This window comes from Gossypium raimondii, chromosome 11 (assembly GCF_025698545.1).
Source record: "Gossypium raimondii isolate GPD5lz chromosome 11, ASM2569854v1, whole genome shotgun sequence".
Lineage (NCBI taxonomy): Eukaryota > Viridiplantae > Streptophyta > Magnoliopsida > Malvales > Malvaceae > Gossypium > Gossypium raimondii.
In genome coordinates, this window is record NC_068575.1 from 54,596,942 (window position 1) to 54,620,896 (window position 23,955).

General features: G+C 33.0%; 1 protein-coding gene and 1 long non-coding RNA gene across 2 annotated transcripts; one reads left to right on the plus strand and one right to left on the minus strand.

Moving 5' to 3' along the window:
* Nucleotides 1-10,705: 10,705 nt before the first annotated feature.
* On the plus strand, nt 10,706-16,806 carry LOC105802830 (CDPK-related kinase 3). The gene is made up of 11 exons (XM_012634704.2): nt 10,706-11,464; nt 12,613-12,743; nt 13,042-13,083; nt 13,362-13,470; nt 13,575-13,653; nt 14,024-14,320; nt 14,518-14,627; nt 15,295-15,402; nt 15,635-15,697; nt 16,073-16,240; nt 16,345-16,806. The coding sequence occupies exons 1-11, from the start codon at nt 10,910-10,912 to the stop codon at nt 16,480-16,482; spliced, it is 1,800 nt and encodes a 599-aa protein (XP_012490158.1). The 5' UTR covers nt 10,706-10,909; the 3' UTR covers nt 16,483-16,806.
* A 5,342-nt stretch (nt 16,807-22,148) lies between these two features.
* LOC128034979 (uncharacterized) lies at nt 22,149-23,615 on the minus strand. The gene is made up of 3 exons (XR_008191369.1): nt 23,121-23,615; nt 22,481-22,705; nt 22,149-22,343 (listed from the first exon to the last, which is right to left on the minus strand). It is a non-coding gene; the product is annotated as an uncharacterized LOC128034979 (long non-coding RNA).
* Nucleotides 23,616-23,955: the final 340 nt, after the last annotated feature.

Here is a 23,955-nt window from a genome sequence, read left to right on the forward strand (position 1 = left end):
TAAAAAAATTTCTAAGTACTCGGCTTAGTCCCGACTTGTTTCTAATGTATGTTTTGGGCCTCGAGGTCTCATAGTCATATAAGAGACTTTATGAATAATTTATGACATGAATGTTAAATAATCTAAAATGTTTGTATTTGATCTGTATATTCTGGTAATACTTCGTAACCCTATTCCAGCGATGGATACGGGTTAGGGGTGTTACATGCCAAGTGTTTGCAGATTAGGACTTTTAAGGAGGAGTCCCATTGTTAAGTTATTTTTAAGAATAAAATGGTAATTGTCGCTATGGTTGCCCAACATTTTGAAGCGACTATCAAGGATCACCCTAAGATGAAGCTGAGGAAAATTCAAAAAATATAACTTCAAAGATGCATGTAAATGTGTGCATTGACTTTTGTTATAGAGCCAAGAAAATAGTTAAGGAGAAAATGATTGAGAATTCCAAAGAAGAATTTCGCCAGTTCTGGGACATGCTCATGAGTTAAGGTCAAAGATACCAGGTAACACAATAAAAATGGTTGTTCAAAGGGTGACAGTAGACTTCTCTCCTCATTTTAAGAGGTTTTATGTGTGCTTTGATGCACTAAAAAGAGGCTGGAAAGCAGGGTATAGGCCACTCATTAGGTTAGATGGTTTCTTCCTAAAAGACCCATTTAAAAGTGAATTTCTCGTAATTGTTGGAAAGGAAGCAAACAACCAGATGTTTACTATTGCATGAGTTGTAGTTAAAGTAGAGTACATTGATTCGTAGGCCTGGTTTCTTAATTTTCTATCAACTGATTGAGGATTAGAAGATGGGTATGGGTACATAGTTATTAGTGACCAACAAAAGGTTAGTTAATTAACTCATTTGTGCTTGGTGTTGTCTTATTATTCTTTTAATTATAATTAACTACATTTTCCTAACAATATCTTTGGTTCATTATGACACAAATAGAGCTTTGAGATTATGATTTGTACAAGACACGTGTTTGCAAATTGGTCAGGGAGGAAGCTAGGGAAATCTTTTGGGTGTGATTTCTGGCAGATTGTGAAGTCTATGACTAAGAGGGAGTGGGAGGAAATTTGTGCAACACTAGAGAAAAAAATAATGATGCTTATGATAATTTGATGAGAAAGTCTCCAAAGATATGGACTAGGACTTTTTGGGGGACTACTTGTAAATCAGATCTAGTTGACAACAATCTATGTGAAGCCTTTAATTCAAGCATTGCTAAAGCTAGATTCAAAAGCATTATCAGAATATTTGAGGATATTAAGACCAAGATGATGACTCGGATAGTAAAGAAAATGAAGTTTTGTAATAGATAGTTAAGTTTGATGCCAACAAGGACTGTATAGAGTGGCAATTGATATGGAAGGATAAAAATGGATGTGAAATGAGAAAAAGAAGTTACCAATATACAGTGGACGTAAGCCAAAGGACATGTAGTTGTAGAAGTTGACAGATTGGTGGGATTCCATGTATCACCTAGGGCTTCAGCTAGATGACTATCTGCATGAATTTTATCACATAGAAACCTACAAGAGTGTTTACTCATTTCCAATACAACCCATAAATGGGCCACATGATTGGGAAAAAACGGATGTTAAGCTAGTGCTTCCTCCTATTGAAAGGAAGATGATTGGAAGGCCCAAAAAGAATAGGATGACGGCCAAAGATGAATCGAAGAAATTGAAGTCTGGCCACTTGAGTAGGAAATGTCTAATCATGACATGTACACAACGTGACCAACATGGCCATAACAAGCAGTCTTGCACACAAGGAAGTGAACATGCTAAACAAGTACAATGTTGTTCTTCACTTATGTAACTTGAGTAAATTTATTATGTCTAATCACTTTCATTATGGTCCATGTTTTGCAGCAAGCTGCACAATCACCCAAACAGAAAGGGAAATCTCCCATTAAAAAGTCAATTACCTCTGATAAATCTTAAGGAAAACAACCCAAAAAAGGAAAAATACATAGAATAGAGTTGTATACAAATTTGAAGACTGGGAATCAAACATTTTATGTGATTTTTCTTCCTTTTACTATTAATCTCCCAACCAACAACGTTGTGTATAGTTCTGATCAACTTAAAACACACTAGCAGTCTGGTACAACCACAATGAGCATGGTGACAGGTTCATGTAAGGATGTAGTGGACAATCTTCTTCAACACCCAAGTCACCAAAGAACAAGAGAAAGGCTCCTTTCGATCATCTGGAAATACAAAAATCAATTACAAGAAACATGAGTAAATCATTGAAGAAATAGTTGCAAGTGTTATAATCTCCTTTAATTTGCCACATTTTGAGCCTAAAACCTTCTGCTTTTGGAATGCACCAAGGGTAACTATTATTTTATTATACTAATAACCAAGATGTTGGTTTTTTTAGTTGATGTAGTTAGGTATAGCTCACTTACAATAGTATGTTATATATGTTACATCAAACTTGTTTTTGGTTAGTATAGCATGAATGGTATATAGGCTAAATCATTACCTGTGGAATGCTTTTGTAAAGCATATTTTATCCTAATTTCAAAGGGAAATTATATGATTAACTATGGGATGTTTTACAGTCTTACATTTCTTTTCATTGCATTATTTACTACATCCAAAATAAATTACATAAACAACACCCAAAATTGGTCATTAATTCCAAGCAAAATGTACATCAATGTTCCAAATTAAATAAACAACATAACATAGAGTTATGTTGGAAAATTTTACATTCAATCAACATTTCCAACTGGCAGTTGCACACGCCTCTTGACACTACTACCAACAAAGAAACCTATGGTGATGCATACAATACATAACATAGAGTAATAAAAAATATATTTTATATTGACTTATCCTTCTTGATAACTTTCATTTTTTATTTCATGGTCATCATTTTATTCCTTAATATTAGTTCTCCTTCAACACCACAAATTGGTCTACCTCTTTCAACCTCAATGTTAACACCATTATTGCCACCATTATGGCTACCATCAAATGCAACCAAATTCATAACCTTCTTTCTAAGTGCTAAATTCTCTTTTGAAAGATTTCGTTTACTATCACGCAATTGATGCAATAATTCAGTTGCATGGTCACACATTTTCCTATCGTACCACTTGAAAAAACCACAACAACAGTCCTGCAAACAAACCCCGTGAGTGACAACAACAAAAAATTTAAATCATAAACCTTCAACCTAGGGAAGTTTTTGAAATCATCCAAATTGAGCTGACGTAGCATATAAAATTCTTTTTCACTTACCTGAAAATCTAAGCAACAAATAAAATCTCTTCCCCAGATTTATATTTTTCCATGAAGTGTCTCTTGGAACTAATTTCTTGCAATAACACTTTACTTCTTGCCTATTGTACTCATACTCCCTCCGCATTGATGTAACAATATTTGAATACCTCGATTTTTCCCTCGAACCATGCGATACCCATTCTCTAAGCTGGCTATTCGAACTATGTGATTCATATTTGAGCAAATTTCCTAAATCCATGATTTCGAACGACAAGGAAGAAAAATAACAATTTCTTAGGGTTTGTGGTAAATTGAGATAATGAGAGGAGAGGGATTTCAATCCGGGTTTCTTAAGAGATAGTGGTTTCTTGAAGATTAGAGATTGTTGAAGTTTTTTTATCGTGAGAGGTTTAGGGATTTTACGATTTGGGAATAAGGGATTAGAGATTTTATGATTGTTTTTAATTTTACCTAGAATTTTTTTACAAATTATTTATTTCTTTATTTTTGACACGTCATCTTCATCCTCGCACTTATGTGGCACGCCACATAGGTTACTTCGTCGAAATGTGCTTGATTGACGGTTAACTCACGTTTCTCGTTAAAATTAGGTTGATTTCTAGAAAAATCGTAATGTTGAGGGTGCCAATCCTAAAAAAAAAATTAATGGCTAAAACCCAAAAACCCATAACCGTTGAGTGCATTTTCGACAATTATGCCTATTTGCTAAATAGAGTTGAGAAGTTTTTTAGAAATTATTTTCAGAATGACATTTCAATGCCAACTAATTTTGAAGTAAATGCATTCGGGATATAATTATTAAATTATGTTAATGAACCTAATTAATAAATTTATAATTTATAATTACATATAATATATTTATATGGATATAATTGAGATAGATTTGCATGTATATATAATATATTTTTAAGAAATTAAATACAAGACCCTAAATATATATGTGAAAATGAAAATATTGATAAATCTAAAATCAAAATATATTAATATATACTCATTGATATAATACTGATTATCTTAATCTTATCACCGCAATGTTACATTAATATAAATAATTTCTCCACTAAATATGTACACTTATACTATTAGTATTTATATACTTTAAAGTAATTAAGATTAATTTTTATTGGGAGGATCTAACGTATCTTGTGCGATTTTTTTAGCCAAAAAGAGATTTAGATGCTCCTGGCAGGCAGCAGACAAAGTCGGAGGTGTCTCTTTGACATTAGCTAATTTATCCTTTGGCCGTGTGTTGCATAATTAACATCATCATTTTGACTCTGGTTATTGCTATTTGTTGGTACTGTAAGTTTGAAAATACATAAATTTTAAAATTACGTGTGAAATAAATCAATTAAAAAGAAGATGAGGGGTTTAAAATTTAATTTTAATTGACCCTAATTTTACATGGATTTTTAGGAGAAAATGGAGGAAATATACTTTAAATTTGTTCCAAAATAAAAATAAAAGTCTAAAAGGAAAGAAAATATAACATGAAATAGTAACAAATAAAGAATACAATAAAAGTAATAGAAAGCAAGCAAGGAATGGAAGATTTGCAATAAAAGTAATGAATATAAATTATATTTTATCTCAATATATTCTTGAATTAAGTTAAGTGAAATGAAAATGTTCGAGTTAAATTAAAAAATAAACATGTCAATTAAAATCTTACTACAATATAATTAATGTTATGTTAGAGCACATAAATTTGAAATCATATATTTATATATGTATATATATTTGAAAACTCTATCAAAGTAAAATAATAGAAAAATACGATACTTTAGTATTATAAATTTGACTTGATAATTTACTTATTTAGTTCCTCAAAATTATTATTTTGGGGTTTTTAAAATAAATTTTTTATATATTATTTAGATGTTTGAATTTTTATTTTCAATTTTTTTATGAAATTTTGAATTTATGTAAATATTTTTAATTCTTGAAAATTACTTTAAATTTTATGAAATTAAATTTGAATTCTTCTATAATTTTTATTGAAAAGATCAATTTACCCATGTTGAAATTTGTAAAATTTAACTCGAAAAATAAAATAATTATTCGAATTAACTTAAAAAACAATTCAATTCTATTTTCAACGAAATGTTTTGCCTTATTTTTCTCAACATCAATTGCTTTTTTTTGAGAGACCGATCTGCCTTTTCTCCTCCTGGGCCAACTAATTAATGTAGCAAAACAATAAATGGGTTCCAAGGAAATCCATTAATGTTGCATTGTCGAAATATGACAATTGGACATTCTCATAACTTCACACCTCAACTATTATAATCTTGATATAATTATGTAACCTACATCTTAATCTTAAGTATAAATATTTTTCATATTTAGGAAACAAATTCTATTTAAAATTCATTCAAGTTTTCTCTAAACACATGCCCCATTACTCAATGTATGTACTAGAGATTTAGGGAGCTTTTGTTGGGTTTCTTATTTGCGAAGAGCAACAAAATAATTGCTAGTCAAATATTAAGGATTACGGAAATGAGTTAAGGTTTATCCATGAATCGAATAAGGTTTTTATGACTATGATTGATTTAACAGTTGAAAGGAAAATTGTCTGGATGAGGTAAGCCAATTAATTGTCACACCCCAAAATATAGGAGTTAATTGTAAGAAATAACTAACAAATTGAATTAGGCTTGATGGTTAAATAACTAGTGCACTCCTTAGAGATCTCAGGTTTCATCCATTCCTTTTCATTTCATTTCTTTTTATTACGAAAACCACATTAGAATGCATATTGAATGGAGTAAAAACTTAACAAGTATGGGCAATAACCTAATGGTTAAGCATTCTCTCTTTCCCTTTAGCAAATTAAGGTTAAGCCTTACCTAATTCTATTTCTTTTATTTTTTCCAACTAAAATTTTGGGTAAATTACCCATGTCACCCTTAGGGTTTCCAAACCCCAAGTACTTATGCAATTTATCTCCTAATTGGTTTTCAATTTCTACTTTTTCAAATCCTATTAGAATTGGTCTTTTTCTCATATTTTCCCCATTTTCTTTTTCATCCTCTTCTTTGCAAAATATTTTCTCTCAATTACTGGAATTATTTTTGTTTTCCATATCAAATCAATTCTCGATAAATTGACTCTCTACCGATAGTTGAATTCATTGTTGATAGCCTCCGTAATACTATCAAGTCCGGTAAGTACATCTCGTTCTAAAGTTTAGACCCCAATTTTGTGGAATTTCTATCTGATATTAATCTTTCAAATAAACTAGTCAATCTTTCACAGCATTTGACAAATTTTTTTGATAATATTGATTAATCTCGAAGAATCTCAAAATCGATCGTTAACTCGTACATAAATGTCATTTGAAGGACCTGTTTCAGATGTATCAGATCAGATTTGAACATGAGGGGTGTTATTCAAGCTTCCGATGAAAGGTGTGTGTTATTTTAAAAGTGAATTGGGGCAAACTGGGCCTAGAATTAGGGCCACATGGGCATGTGAACCACACGACCATGTGCCCTAGAAACCCTAGTATAGTTTGTGAACCACGCGGCCTATTACACGCCCGTACCTTCTTTGTAGGTTATTTTTGTCATTTTCCACACAACCACAACTTGTTACACGATCATGTAACCTTTCCACACGGCTTGGTCATACGGCCGTGTGACCCATGCTTTTTAAATTTTACAATTTTGCCTAGGATTTTTATATTTTATATAGTTTAGTCTCTAAATAGTTTCTGATATATTTTTGGAGTTTTATTTCTCACAATGGAACCCCTAATAATATGAGTATTGGAATTTATGATATGAATGTCTAAATTATTATTGTATATGCATGATATGTGAATAATTTATGCCTATTGTGTTTGTATTACTGATTGTATGTTTAGTACGCTTTATGTTACTGTCAAATCGAACACATGACGAGCATGCCTTTTGCTACTGAATTTTGATATGTTATAAGCATATTGGTTGCTACCTTATTGTTCTGTTAAAAACATATCAAGTGCTACTGTATTGATCTGTTCTAAGCATGCCATATTACTTTGCATGGGGTGAGACAATTTATACGGAGGAAGTATTGGCAGTTTATCTGCAAATTTGCTATGAATCCACAGCTAGAGGCAGATTCTATCTATGGGTCTTGCCGTGCACCCACAACCAGAGGTAGATTCCAATTGTGGGTTAATTGTTGTACATCCCCAACCTGTTGACAGCTCTTACCTACAAACATGTTGTGCATCCACAGCCAGTGGCAGATCTTATATGCATTATTTTTGTTGTGTATCCACAGCCAGGGGCAGATTCCATCTGTAGAGATTTTGCTATGTGTCCACAAACATTGGTTGTTTATCTGCGAACCTGTAGTAGTTTAACCACAATTTCGATGTGTTGGTGGATGGAGTTTTAGGGAACTCCCATTGTGGTGTATAGTGGTGGGGTAAGATCTTTTCCGTTAAACCAAAACTATATGACATAAGCATGTGCATACAAACTGGATTTTCTAAGATGACATATATACACATATGTGTAAATTGTTGAGTGATCTGAAATATGATATTCTGAAATTGCTATTATGAATTAGTCTATGTGTTGTGTTTTTATATACTTATGCAGTTGCACTAATTTTGCTCGTGATAGTGCTCACACTGAGCTTCATAGCTCATTCCCTTTTATTTTCATCCTTACAGATAACCTATTAGGTTAGGACGTAGACGCGACATCCAAAGGGTCTCAGCTCTGTTTTTATTTATTGAATTATTTAGGCTTATTTTATTATTTACTTTATTATTCAAAGTTTGTATAACTTTATTTTGAACCGTGGCATGGAACATAGAATTTGGGTTATATTTCTTTTTATTTTTATATTGCATGACATTTAGTTTGATTTTAGGACATTTAATTATAAATAATTAATTAGCTATGCATGAACCCGATTTTATTAAAACATATGTAAATATCACTTTTTTTTCTGCTAGGTTATAAATTTATTTTGATTAATAAATAAAATAGAAATTAACTAAGTTTTCAATGGTAATCACCTTTTTCAAGAAAAATATTAGATTAATTGTATTTTTGTCCACTCAAGAGTTTTTCTAAAAATAAACTAAGTTTTCTTCTAAGATAAACAAAAGTTTTAAAATGTTTGTTTTATAACTTCCAATAATTTTGTTAGGCCATCTCGGTGGCCAATATAATTTCTCGAATTCGGGCCTAACGTCTAGGTCGTGTTGAAATATTTATTACTAAATAAATATTTTAAATATTGCAGTAGTCCTTAATATTACAATGAATCAGATAATTTTATGTATTTTAGGTAGTTACTATTGAGTGGTTATTTTGACTTAGGTAGTTACCATATGAGTTAGGTGAAGATTTAGATAAAAGAAGTTGGGTCTTGCTTTTCCTAATTCTTTCACTCTCTTTAAAAATTATATGTGCAATTTAGAGAAATTTGTAGAGGTTCTCAATAGACACAATGTCTAAAGTTTAGATGGATATTTATTTTAATGTTTTTGCACATTGTTGAACCATTATATATGTTAATATGTATTCCAATTTGTATAGTTCATTCTTTTAGGATCTAACATTAAAAGCAACAAAAATGATCCCGATGCTACCCGGACCAACACATCCATGGAAGAGGATATAGAATTTGAAGCAATAGACTCCTCTGGGATTAAAGGAAATATGATATGTTGTTTGTTCTGATCCAAATATTATGTTATTACACAATTACTTTTTTCTTTTTTAACATGTAGTATAGTGTAAATTATATTATTTTATGATTTTTTATTGGTTTGAAGTAATCTATAATATCATTTAAACTTCTGAGTTGGTGTCAAGAGTTAATCGAGCATCAACTCGATTAGGAAAATTATTAAAACACTTTTTCATATTTAAAGTAAATTATATTATTCAACGATACTTTAATATTTTTATTTAAAAGCAATAAAAATATACATATGATTAGATTTAAACCTATGTCGATTACATTAATAAAACCTTAAATATATCATTCAACCAATGCTTTATTTTTAATAAATATATTTATTATATAAATTTAGTTTTCACCTACATCGTAGGTGTGCTACAATCTAATGTAATTTAAATGCCTAATGAAAAATTGTTACTCACTTTTTCTCCGATATTCACATGGTTATTCAATAAATTTGTTTTTTAGAAAAAAGTATGGGATCTCTTGACTTTACTTCATTAGTACTTCTCGGTATTTGTATGGCAAATTTAAGAGAGGAGGTGAGCAACTACCATAACACACCTTATGGTTCATGTTCTTCAATTTGATCATTACTAGTTTCAATACTTTTTTTTTTAATTTTAAAACTTCAATTTTAATGCAAAAAACATTTACTTAATTCATTGACCAACTTTTTCTTTAAGCAAAGGATTTAAAATTTAAAAATTTGAAAATAGTAAGAAATAATTAATTAAAATTTAAAATTCAAAAAAAAAACAATAAAATTAAAAATAAAAGTGTAAAGATAAAATTTGGTTTGGGTTTAAAAGTAGGTTGAATGGGCGCTTTATTGCCCAATTTTACTACAGCCAATTGAAATTCATTTCCATCACGTTAAAGCTCTGGTAAAGTTTTACAGCACCTTTGACGTTTTTGGTTATTTTTGAATTTTTTTTATTAATTTTTTTTAATTATTTTGATTTAAAAATTGTATTCATTTGGTAATTGAGTGTTAAAGCGTATTATCTTTGTATTTAAGATAAGAATTGGAGAGAGATTAAGAATAGTTGTAAGCATTATATAAAAAATAGATATTGTAATAGCTTATAATAAAATAATTTCATATGTCTCTATACTAATTAACTAAAATACTTAAATGAATAAGAGCAATCATATAAAAACTTTAATGTAACATAAGCATCTTGAACTCTTATTACATGTTGCATTTGCATCTATATTTAATTAATAATATTATATAAATAAAAAGAAAAAAAAGAAGTTGTCATCTGACTATCACTGAAATGAAATGTCGCGTATTTCGAACCTTCGACCAGGTCTCTGCCTGTGTTGCGTCAGCTCTCATTCCCTCCACAATTAACCACGATGCGTACCCTCCCCTGACTAACCACAACAAGCCACCTGGCAATTTATGGCGTTCGACAGTCCCAGAATACCCTTTCTCTTATATTAGAACAAGCATAGAATCCAAACCCTCGTTGTTTGTTTTTTGATTATAGATAATAGTAACATAACGGCAAGAGGAGTAGAAAAGACAAAATAAAAGGAAATTATACAAATAAAAGAGAAAAAAAGTAAAAAGAAATTTCCCCCTATTTTAATTTTTTTAAAAAGAAAAAAAAATCGTGATTTCAACTTTCCTTAATAAAAAATAAACAAGATTCTTCAAATCTAACGTCTCAAAATGAATGATGAAAATTTTCCTTTTTATCAATCTTCACTGTAACATTAAATAATAAAATTTCTTTATAATTTTCCTCCTCGGCCCTTCTCTTTCTCTGTGTCTTTGTCTCACTTTTTTTCCCTGACTCGAATTTCTATTTCATTCTTTTCTTTTATCGTTTTCTCGCCGCACTTCTCTTTCTGTTATCAGGTCAGGTAGGGGAGGGGGAAGATTGCTGGAACCGTCCGATGTTTGGACTTTTGACTTCGTTGTGATCGGGGGTAATTTAGGATGGGGCAGTGTTACGGCAAAGTTAATCAATCGGGAGTTCATGAAGGAACAACGACGACTATGGTGGTTTCAGCGGATCGGGACGAAACCACCGCACAATCGGCTAATGGCGCCGGTAATGTTCCCTCAGTGAAGAATACTCCAGCTAGGTCTTTGAGCCAGAGTCCATGGCCCAGCCCATACCCGCACGGGGTGTCTTCCAGTCCGCTTCCTCCTGGTGTATCGCCTTCTCCGGCGAGAGCTTCAAGGGGCTCGACGCCGAGGAGATTCTTCCGGCGGCCGTTTCCGCCGCCTTCTCCGGCGAAACACATAAAGGCGTCACTAGTGAAGCGTCTTGGCGGTAAGCCAAAGGAAGGACCGATCCCCGAGGATCGTGGAACTGAGCCGGAGCAAGCTTTGGATAAGAACTTTGGTTATGGCAAGAATTTTGGAGCTAAGTATGAGCTTGGAAAGGAAGTTGGGAGGGGACATTTTGGTCATACTTGCTCTGCTAGAGGTAAAAAGGGTGAGCTCAAGGATCAACCTGTCGCTGTTAAGATCATCTCAAAAGCTAAGGTACACTGCTGTCTCTTTTGCTCATTTTCCCTCCTTTTTTATATTGTTTATAATGAGTAATTTTGGCTAATTTATTAAGTTCTTTACATATTTCGATTGTTTTCTCAATGCATTTGGAGGTGTTGTATTGGATTTATAAGATAGTCTTAAGAGAATGGCCTTTAGTTAAGAACTCAAGATGGTATTGTTATGTATTGCGAACATTTGATGGATGTTTGTTTTCTTGATTCAAGTAAACTCGGCCGGAGTAGTTCTTAGTTGAAGAAAATAAGTTACATAAGCTGTACTATTTATAGAATGATCATGATCATTGATCTTTTTCAATTATATGAGCTATATAGGACATACGTGAGTTTAAAGGATACCTCTTGCTTTGATTAGCCGTATTTTTTTTGTCCGTTAGGAGGCAAGGCGATCGCGATTTCCGACCGAAAGAAGACAAAGGTGCATTTGTCTTTATTCGGTGATCATTTAGGGTGTATATCAATAATGCAGTGCTACTTGGGATATTTTGTACCTAAAGTCTAAAATGGAAATGCAACTGTAGCCAAATCAAGCACAATAGAATTTGGTTGGAATGCAAATTTTATTTTCTACTTTCTTCAATGAGAGATTTTTGGTGTAATATCGACATCTTATCCCCTAAATCCTCAGGCCATCTTTCTGCCTACAGAATGGCATTGTTGTTGAGTGAGTCTGCGGATGACAACCTTGTTCTACCTTATTTTGTGTCAAAGCAACTCTTTCTAAATTTCTATCTTAGGATCATTCCTGTTTTTCCTTCCTTTCTCATAATTTAAGCAGATAGAGGTTCTCTTTTCTGCATTATTCTTGTAGTTAAGTTTCCAATATAGTTCTTTTTTCTCTTTTTGGTTTCCTATTCACTGGTAAGTTCTCCCCCCCCCCCAAAAAAAAAAAAAAAGAAGAAGAAGAAAATAGAAGGTGATCAAGTGTGTTGATTGACCAAAGGCTCAGCCTGGTGTTCCTCCCCTCCCTTTATTTGGTGGGGTCTTCCGCAGGACAAGGATCAAATCCTAGGTCCTGTATCTCTATGGGGTTATATATACTCTTTTTTTAATCAAGTGAGATAATAAAAAGTATGAAATGTTGATTGCCACGGCTGCATTTTAACCAGATTTATTTGACAGATGACAACAGCAATATCGATTGAAGATGTTCGAAGGGAGGTGAAAATATTAAAAGCACTATCAGGACATAAGCATCTGGTCAAATTTTATGATGCATGTGAGGATGCCAATAATGTGTACATAGTCATGGAGTATGTCTTCTCTCGTTTCTGTTAAAACTTATTGTAGTAAAATGGTTTATCTTCATTAAAGCTATGTCCATGCATTATCCTTTCTACTTGCATATGATTTGATTTTTGGTCTTCTAGTTGGTTCCTTTCCTTCTTTTTAGTAGCTTTACTTTCATAACTTTTTGAACCTTTCTGCATGGTAATAACAGGCCTGATTTGCTCTGTAGAGATTTGAGAACATTCCAACTGTACCATAAAAAAATTGTATTGCATTTTTAAAGTTTTGGTCTAACAGTAGTGGACTTTTGTGTCTTTTCAGATTGTGTGAAGGCGGAGAGCTATTAGACAGAATTTTGGCTAGGTAATTTGTTTTCTTATAATGTCCATGTTTTTAGGCCGTCTTATTTGCCATTCTGTTTGAATATCATTATCTTTACAGAAGGCAGAAGGTTAGATAAATAGCATTGTATTTGTTCCCTTTTGATTCATGTTAATGGCTGTTAAGCAAGCTTTATGCCTGCCTTTTTGTTCCCTACTTTTTTCGCCTTAGGTTTGTCATGATTATACAGAAGATTGAAGGCCCGTAATGTGATAAGTGTGATACATTGTGAAACTGAAATAAGAATTTTTCTGTTCCAGGGGAGGAAGGTACACCGAAGACGACGCAAAAGCTATAGTTGTACAAATTTTAAGTGTGGTTTCATTTTGTCATCTGCAGGGAGTTGTTCACCGTGACTTAAAGCCAGAGGTTTTCACTTTTGCATTTGATTTTTATGGACTGTGAAACTGACAAGTATATATTCTGTCAAATTATCACATCTCTAATTCTATTCTTTGTTGCTTGAGCTACAGAACTTCCTTTTCACTTCTGGTGGTGAAGATGCGGACATGAAACTAATTGATTTCGGTCTTTCTGATTTTATAAGACCAGGTCATAGCTGATTATACCTTATTTTTTGGTTGGTTTCTTTGTAGATTTTTATAGGGTAATTAAGTTTAAACCTACAATCCGCAATATTCTTGCACCTCTGTTCTGCTGTAAATTGGAGAAGAAATTAAGTTGCTTTCGTATGTATAAAACCTTAAACCCTTTAAACCCCAATGAAGCGAAATTATGTGACCCTGTGAGGTATTTTTAAACCCCAATGGATTACTAAGTAGGAAACAGATAAATTTATGTTGGACTTCTATCAATTTACTTTTCTCACTTCATATGATGGCCATATATCTTTAGACTGAATCAAACCAAAGCTACTGCTGCTTTCTTTTTTTAACTTTTGATGTTATGAATGTTGTAACAGATGGAAGACTAAATGACATTGTTGGAAGTGCTTATTATGTTGCCCCTGAAGTTCTGCATAGATCTTATAGTCTGGAAGCAGATATATGGAGCATTGGAGTAATCACCTACATCTTGTTATGCGGAAGCCGGCCTTTCTGGGCACGTACTGAATCTGGAATTTTTCGTTCTGTGCTAAGATCCGATCCCAATTTTGATGATTTGCCTTGGCCATCTGTCACTCCAGAGGCCAAAGATTTTGTCAAGAGACTCCTAAACAAGGATTACAGAAAAAGAATGACTGCTGTTCAAGCTCTAAGTAAGTTCTCACTTTGTACTTAACTGGTGAACACGTGGACTTTACCCCATTGAAATGATTACTTACCTTTGTCTGACAAGCTAGTCACTGTTGGTGGTAGGATTAGCATATTAATTACATATGTCTGAGAAGCCAGTCACTTTTAATGGTAGGATTAGCACAAATCAGATGAATAATATGCTTTTATGACATTTCAGCTCATCCTTGGTTGCGGGATGACAGTCGTCCGGTTCCTCTTGATATATTGGTCTATAAGTTAGTCAAGTCATATCTGCATGCAACACCATTCAAACGTGCAGCTCTAAAGGTATGATCTCTCTCTCTCTCGGTCTATCTGAATTTATGACAGAAATGTGCACAGCAACTTCTTGAACCTTTGCTTTCCTTTTCCTCCTTACTACTGTTTCTCTCTCTCTGAGGGCTTCTTTAAGAACATTTCTTGCTCTGGGTTGCCAAAATATTTTCTGACAAATTGCAAAAGTCTTAGTGAAAGCTATGATTGTTATAAAAAATAGCTCAGTTGAATTAATATTTTGACTTTCAGCTATCCAATTTAGTAAAAACTGCCAAACACCCTTTTCCACTTTAAACCTGTTGTATACGCTAGTGGTATGCTTATGAAAGTTCTAAGCTATAATTGGTGTTTTCAGGCAAAAGCATTAGCTTAATTAAGATCAGTGCTATATTATACTGGTAACAATTCAGCAGAAGTTAGGTTTTTGGTTTTTGTATGTGAAAATTAAAACCCTTCCTTATGTCATGCAAATATTTCATAATTTTGCTGCAATTTTTTACTGCGAAAGAAATTGTGAGAATCTTTTTTGTTGTGGCAATTAATCATGATATCCATATAAATAATGATTGTTTTTGACTGGCTAGAGCTTGTAGAAGTATGTATGTGTAAAGGTGCATGAACATTACTTTTGCTTTCTGTCACTCTCTCACTTGTATTTTCGCAATTGTTACAACTGTAGGCTCTTTCAAAAGCATTGACTGAAGATGAGCTGGTTTATCTCAGAGCACAATTCAGGCTGTTGGAACCGAGTAGAGATGGGAGTGTCTCTCTTGAAAATTTTAAAATGGTTATTGACTGCCTCTGTAATCCTATCAAATCAATTTTAAAACTAAAATGGTTAATGATTTGAAGCTAATCTCTGTTTATTTCTTTCGCTTCACATGTGACTTAATTAGACAATTATAGGGTATCTAAGTTTTCCTAGAGCCCTTATCTTTGATCTCTTTGTTTTCCTTTTTTGTTTATTGTTTCATTTAGCTTATAAAAAGTCTATATGATATTCGCATATCATTTTTCAGGCACTTGCTCGAAATGCTACTGAAGCAATGGGTGAATCAAGGGTACCTGACATTCTTAATACTGTAAGGCTCTTACTAGAAGTTCTCCTCGGTTGCAACTTGTATCATGTTTTTGTCTCACAGTTTAGTCCCTTTGGTTAGACATTTTGGCTAAAGAGTCTTCACGTCATGAGGAAAATGGTTTTCATTTAAAATTGCTTTATTAATATGAAAAGATGTGAGGAGTTTGGTGACTTCGTATGCTTTTTCTTTCCAAAATATATAAGCATCTTAATCAGCATTCATGGTGGTTAGATTCTTCTATCACCTTAATTCTGCCTTGTGATGTTTGTGCTTTCTTGGAATACCACAAGACAATCTCCCTGTCTCCCCTGCTTTGGTCTTTTATTGGTCATTTGAATTGCAGTTCCTTATCATATTGTATTGCTGTTTTCTCAGATGGGAACACTTGCATATAGGAAGATGTACTTTGAAGAGTTTTGTGCTGCTGCAATTAGCACACATCAATTGGAAGCAGTTGAAGGTTGGGAGCAGATTGCCTCCACTGCTTTTGAACATTTTGAACAGGAGGGCAATAGAGTAATCTCAATTGAAGAATTGGCACGGGTATGTTGCTTGTTGCTTCCACGCATCTCACTAGCTCAGCTTGAACTAATTATTATTATTATTTTACTACTATGGAGTTGTGATTTCTTTTGATTTGATTGCAGGAGTTGAATGTTGGCCATTCAGCGTATTCATTCCTCAAAGACTGGATCAGGGTCTCGGATGGAAAGCTAAGCTTGCTTGGATATACCAAATTTTTACATGGTGTGACGCTTCGCAGCTCAAATACAAGACATCATTAATCTACAGCCGTTCATATATAATCTTAAAATTCATGGCATTTAGAATGACTTGTGATAATTTTTTTTTTCAAAAATTATTTTTGCTTTAGGGGGAAAAAATGTGCATAAGTGAATATTGTTAGTGAGATTGTGGAGGAAAAGTTACGGTGAGAAGATTGATTTTGCTCATGTCCCATTTTTTGCTTATCGTGCATGTATGAATGTGGGTGTCAGGCTTCCAGATTTTGAGCTTTGAATTAAGATTACTTAGACTAGAAGATGGACTGTTGTAAGATGTGCGGTGGTTATGTTTCTATACATTTGCTTGGACTTTTCAGCGGGGAAGGGCTGAGATCTGCGGGTTTTAAGGATTTATGGAAAATCTTTCTAAATTATGCCTCCGATTTTCAAATTGGCTTTTAAAGGTTTTTCATCATACAAATGGATGACGTTAAATATAACTCTTTCTCCTCTCTCCCCCTGTTCTTAAGTGTATTCCTTTCTTTCTTTCTTTCTTCCTCTTCTCCCTTGTCCCAAGGTTTTCTTTTTCTTTCTTCTTTTCGATTAGCAATTAGGCTGCAAAATGTAATAAAAACAGTTTCTTCTCAAAACTTTGAAGCCAGATGATAAAATAAATGCTACTACTGACCAAATATTATGAAATCAGTTCCTGAGTTCAATTGAACCAGCAAGTGGTGGTTGCTAAAGCATATTGTTTGTCTGTGTGATACGATCATGAAACTGTGTAGCCAATTATCCCTATCTCGTTATTGTTGAAGCACTTTCAAACAATGTTCCAAGAAGTTTCGAATGAAAGTTATGTTTGTTGATTTTGTATTAAGAATAGTAGTAACTAGGAATTGTGGTTAGTAAATAGACAGTCAGCAAGCAATCAGAGTGCATGAGGTGAGAGGAGATGAGGATGTGACTTGAATGTTCTGACTTCTTAACCTGTTGGCACATTCTGGGGAAAGAAGAAGACACCAGAGAGGCAGGGAGGGCATGGTTCTTGGCGTGGATGGGCCGCAGCTGAAGAATTAACTTTGTATGGCTTGCATGTATGTGTCCCATTGATACAAGACTTTGATATTTTAAATCAAATTTTGATACCTTTTTCTTAATCATTTTTATTTTTATAATTACATTAAAATAAAAAATAATCATCAAATTAAGTCCTTTAATTAATACCTCTAAAATTTCTATTCTTTTCAATTCTTCATGTCTTTTTTTATGATTCATGTTCGAGGTAAGTAATAATCCCTCCTAATAATGTCGTCTTTAAGGTTCAAGTGCATTTTCTTTTTGAGAGTACAATATGCCTTAAATATATATTAGAGATATATAACCTTCAACTGAAAATTAGACCATAAATATGTATTAAAATATTTCAAAATATCAATAAATTTGAAATAGTACATCAAAATATAGATGTTTATGGGTCATGTGAAGCTCATATATGTATAAAAATCAATATCATATTAACATACATAATTTTCCTAGTAATGTTCATGGGTCAAGTGAAGCTCATATATGGTATAAAAGTCAATATCATATTAACATACATAGTTTCCCCAACCTAATTTGACTAGTAAAAAGAATCTTAAATGTTGCTTATGCTCTACCCATATTATTTTTTAATTTTTAAATATAATTTTTGTTATTTAATATTTAGTTAATATATATTTTACTACTATTATCTAGATTTTTATTAAATTTCTACACATAAATAACATGTTTTTTTTATACGGTGCCTATAGCTTGGTATAACACTTCTCAATCTTTAAATAAGCGGATAAAATGCACTTGAGCGAGTTCAAACTCACGTCCTCTTACATTATCAACAATATAAAAGTCAACCGAACTAAAATTCAATTGACAAATAACATGTTTTTTTTTAAATATTCACATAATATATAAAATAAATGGGCTTGAACTTTAAATATTAGAGCCCAAACTTGGTCGACTCATATTTTAAATGGTTGGTTGGGCCAAGTTAGCTTGTTTTCAATAAATGGGTTGGGTCCAATTGATTTGGGCTTTGAAATGGGGGCTTGTGATTCGAAACAAGGTACTGCTCCTTTGCCCTTTTCCTGATCCCAGTATAGAGTAAGCATGTTAGGTTCAGCATAGACCGAGGAAACTAATGGATTCCAACAAATTCCTAATTTTTAAAAAGCACCCCCATTCTTTTAATTATCTTATCCAATATATTAAGAACAAAAGCAAAGAGGATTGATAGATTACTGGCCTATTAATCATCCATATACTGTTTAAATATTTATTGAGCACCTCTTTGAGATCAGATTTGTACGTTATGTTGTCCTCAAAAATTAACAAGTTGGGCACTCTTAGTGCTACTCACCGCCCAGTACCAGTAATGCCATGACTTTATCAACTCCTCCTCCTCATCATCAATACTTTGAATAGGAAATGTCATCTTCAAATTGATGCTTTATATTCGTTTTTATGCCAATCTATAATTTTGTTTCAAGTACAAGAGGATGGATGCATACATCATACCCAATTTTTATGTCGAAAATAATATCAAAATGGACAATTACTTGCAAGTTCATGAATATAAGCAATCTCAATTACGGAAATAAATTTATAAAAATAATACAGCTCCTCAGAACCCTAAAAATTATTAAATTCTATTGCACGTACGTTCAATGAGTTCATACTGCATGGCTTTGACCTTGCAATTTTCTTAACATAAATGGTTCCGTATTGAGGCTGGTTATTCCCCAACCATATCAACCTTTAAAAACAGAGTCTGAAAAAAAGTTGGAAATGTGTGGTGTTAATGGCGGATATTTTTTCTTTCAAAAATACACCATTATTAAGACATTTTTATGCTCATTATTATCCCTACAACTTAAGAAAGATTCCTTAATATCAAGATGTCATCTAAAATTGATTGGGTACTGAATACTTCATCCTTAGACCATACAAGCGTTGCCGACTGATTGAAGACGGTGTTTCCGTCCTCCACGTTTTAAGATGAGGAGTTTTGATAATGATAACTACACTCACCTCTCCTTTTTCATCCAAAGAAAATGTTGTGATATGGAGGAGTTCACCCTCCATTGCTGCTTCTCATCTCCCAAATATAATATATCCACATCATCTAATGGTATAATATCTGAATCACGAATATATTTGTAAATTTGTGTCCTACACAAAATATTTGGTATATTATTTAATGAGGTTTTACACAAGTTAGAGTAATGGCAAATAAAAGATTAAAAGAAATAAAGCACATGAGAGTTTTTCAAGTTTGTTTGTGAAATTTAAAAAAAAACTACATTTTAGAATATCAAATACAAACCCATTTATATATTTTTGTAGGGTAAATATTTGGTGAGAGGCTTTAGACTCAGATAAAATAAAATTTTAAAAAATAAATATATAAAAAATTACTTGCTTAAGTTATATGCCAAGAATTTGATAAATAGATTTTGCTTTTAGGGTTCCAATTTTTTATTACTGAAAATTGCAAGCAATAAGAAGCAGTTAACATTTGTAATTTCGACGTTTAAACTTACGTTTTTCTCCATGTATTTTCAGAAATTTTCTTGCGCGCATGATAAATACTGTATTAGAAAGAAAGGAAACGGCACTTAATTATAAATTGCATTAACATCATTGACGTGCAGTTTTAGTAAACCAAATTAATTCCACTTCATATGCATGTTAGTGTTTTCCGGAGAAATCAATGCTTAATCTTTGTTTCTCCCTTGGACTTTTAGGAAGTGGATGACTAAATGAAGCATTTGTGTGATTTGATAATTCACAACATTGACGAAAAATGTATCATCAAGCAAGATTTGTGTGCAGATGGTTGACAGCAGTTGTAGAAATCTGACCTCTGCTATTTTTATCATTCAAACCTAGCCCCAAATCAGGTGGTAAACAGATTACTCACATCAAGATTGCAGAAAACGGATGAGCAAATACCCAAAGTCCATACTGTAATGCATTTCGATCACACACCAAGACTAGAGGGAAAAAGCCAATTTTCAACATGGCACCCGCTGTATTGCAAGTAATGAGCAAGCCATTTTGAAGTCTTGGTCAAGCTTATAAGCAAAAACCGACCAATCATTACAATGCACATACAAGTAATACAAAGTATATATGGTTTTTCTTATTGCTAACCAGAAAAAGATATTATAATGGTAATAAACATGATACAATCTCAAATACTTCAGGTCATAAACATCTCCTTTAAATGTAACTCCGCTAATCTTTCAACTTCGCTTGTTAACTTAATGTGATGATTGATCAATACTTTCGACAATGTAGGGATGCTGAGAAGGACAAAGAGAGCCAAGGATTTAGATGATAAATGCTTGTGCTGTGTGACAAGCTACCGGGATACGTGTTAAGTATGGCCAACAGAGCTAGAAACAGAAGAAAAAGAAACCCCTTCTTCCCTGCTACTTTTTCTAATCAACAGTTCCTTCGTTTGTTATGCTTCTCAGCATCCATGAATAAAGCTAATAGCAAATTATGCAAAAAGTTTGATGGGAAAGGTAAACAATAGAAAATATTTTAAACCTCGTTTTAATTACTATTCTAAAATGTGTAGCGAGGAAGAAGCACGATCATATGGAATATTAGTACAAATATCAAGTGAAAAAAATTTCGAACACACAAACGGAACTCGAACAAACCATCAGATAAACCATTCAATATGTGACCCATGCACATGTAGTCAGCATCGTCCCATTTTTTTCTTTCCCGGGTAGCAACAACAGATTCGTTTTCATTCTTTTCAGGTTTTGGAGTATCCAAAACATAAGCAATCTTCAAAATTGATAATAAGAAGTGCATCTTTTTCTGCCATCGTCAAAAATTGCCACCACCAAACCCATCAAGTTTGACAAAGTTGGAAGCCAACTCCCTTAGTGTTCCACTTTCATGTATTATGGTAGTCATCTTAAAATTGTTAGTACAAATCTCCGGTGAAGAAAAAACTCGAACAGAAAAAGAAGAAATAGGACAAGGCTCCAAGGCGTGTATCAAGTCACTATCTTTAAGGTTATATTCGCCCCCACCTATTTTCGGTGTGCAAATGAGTTCCAAGCAAATTAACATCTATGATACAATGAAGCCAATGACTATTTACGTTTTGCACTGACGAGAATAGCCCACTACACACTGAGCAATGTATGACAAGAAACTCAATTTCTGTAAAAGATTTCTGCAATAATACTTTATAAAATAATCTAATAATATTTGAAAATGAAGGAAGGAAAGAAAGAATATTAGAATTTGTTGGTATGTTTTCCAAATGAAATCTCATTCCTATTTATAGGAATTTTCATGTTCATCAATAGGTGTCTTTCTAAATAATAATGTCATTAAAATAAACATAATTAATATTCATTGAATATTATACTATTCAAATAATATTATTTAAATAATTATAATTTTTTTTATAAAATCAAATAATATAACTTTTAATTAATTACACACATTTATTTATAGTTATTGGAACAATATAAATATTTAAAAATATTCGAAGAGGAAAAAACTCTCCTTCAAGTGGTTGTGCTCCTTAACTAAAGCTCAACAAAAACTAAATAAGTAAGCGTGCATCTGAATCCATGAAGGGGAAATTTGTGCGTCTTTAAAATATCAGGACAGAGTGAAGAAAGAAAGCATTTGATGGAACAATTAAGGGAGTCATTTTACTAAATTTGAACATTCAATAGTGACATCTTGTTGATCAAATTTAGGGTTTTAGATGTCATGAGTGACAAAACCATGGCATTAGGGGGCTCGCCTTTAATCAGATTTTCATATCTGTCTGTGTCAACACTTGCATTGGCATAGCTCTTACTTCTTGCAAAATCTGTCATTATCCTATGCTGACTCTACAAGAATTGTAATAATTACAATGAAAGATCTATTATTCATTCAAATAAAGCAAGCAAGCTATCTATAGAGATTAGGGAAAATAAAATAGAACAAATATAACTAAGATAATCGACATTATTACTCTGCATCATACCAAATTCAAGATTTAATGCGTTTCCATCCATCCCCATGCAAAGCAGGTAACAGATAATACAGATCTTGTTAGTGTAAGATGAATGAAGATAAAGAGCCCATGTACATAGGAGTGGAAAAAGTAAGCTGATTGCATCATGGTAATTTCAAACTGTTAAAGAAAAGGCAACTCCTTTTCCGTTTAACTTTGGCCCTTTACCGACGCCAAGCTCTCCACCATGAAACCCTAGAGAGAAATGGAAAAAAATGAGTTAGAAAGCAATAGATATAAAAAGAAAAGAGAGAATGCATTATATACAACAACTCAAAGCCATATCTGAAAACAGATGAAACAGACAGATCAGACAGTGGAAGGCATCATGGGATATATCTGCCAAAATGATGAACTTGAAAGGAGTGTTGGGAGTTGAGACTGACAAAATAACACATAGAATTGCAGAAATATGAACAACAACAAAAAAAAAAGTAATGATGAAACCTTTTTTTCTAGATGATGAAAATAATACCGGTCAAGAAAACCCTTCATCATTACCCCACAATTTGCACATTAACAATTAACTCCTAAAGGTGGAAAGAAAGAACACCCAGAATAATCATAACCAAACCTTTACATGCTGCTATCGATGATCTAAGATATATACCCTTTACTGCACGGCTCGATATGGGAGCAATAATTGGGAGGAATGAAGCCTGGTCCGACAACACCGGCACAAGCTCAAACCATTTAACAACCAAGTGATGAACAGCTTCCGTAGAGGCAAATGGAAATGGAGCCGGTGTCCTCGGGCCAGACAACGTTCCCCTCAAAAGAGTAGCTCCTTTAGGACATCCCAATTAAAACCATCTTCAAAAGAGACTTCTCTTTGAATTGTTGATTGTAACTATCTGCTTGTCTTCCAGGGGTTAATAATGCAATTGTCTTATCACTTCCCCCACCCCCCAAGAGTCTTGCCTGCTGTCAAGGGGGACTGAGATAGATAGAAGGAGAGAGAGCGAACGAGGGATGGATGGATGGATGGGAGAGTGATGGAGTGGGGCGGTAATGATATAATGAAGAGAATGATACGGGTGAAGCCGTGAGGGGGTGTATATGATGAGTAAAAAGGAGTGGGAAACCAACAGTAAAATAGGCAAAACATAGCTGATCACTCTACCCTACAAGCTATTTCCTTAGTTACAGAAATGACCACGACCAATTGCACTCTAATCTTTCTCTTTTATTACTCTCTAACATTCTACTTTTTTTTCTCTCTGTATACTTTGGGTGTTTTGAACTTTTACCTATTATCAGAAAACCATGTCTGAAATCTCCTTTATGAAGTATGGATTCCCTACATGATTACGATGTTAAACTCCTCGTACAATCAAAGTTGACCGGTTTAAATGACTCCATTGGAGTAAAACATACCATTAGGCTTAGGCATAAGATGATTGATGGTGTCACCAAACATGATTAAAACACTACCCCCAAATTAG

Bases quoted from the DNA above. Each gene is read 5' to 3' on its own strand.
- LOC105802830 (XM_012634704.2), top strand. From the start codon at position 10,910: ATGGGGCAGTGTTACGGCAAAGTTAATCAATCGGGAGTTCATGAAGGA. The intron at 11,465-12,612 runs GTACACTGCTGT...TTTATTTGACAG, and splicing joins AGATCATCTCAAAAGCTAAG to ATGACAACAGCAATATCGAT. The intron at 14,628-15,294 runs GTATGATCTCTC...TTACAACTGTAG, and splicing joins TCAAACGTGCAGCTCTAAAG to GCTCTTTCAAAAGCATTGAC.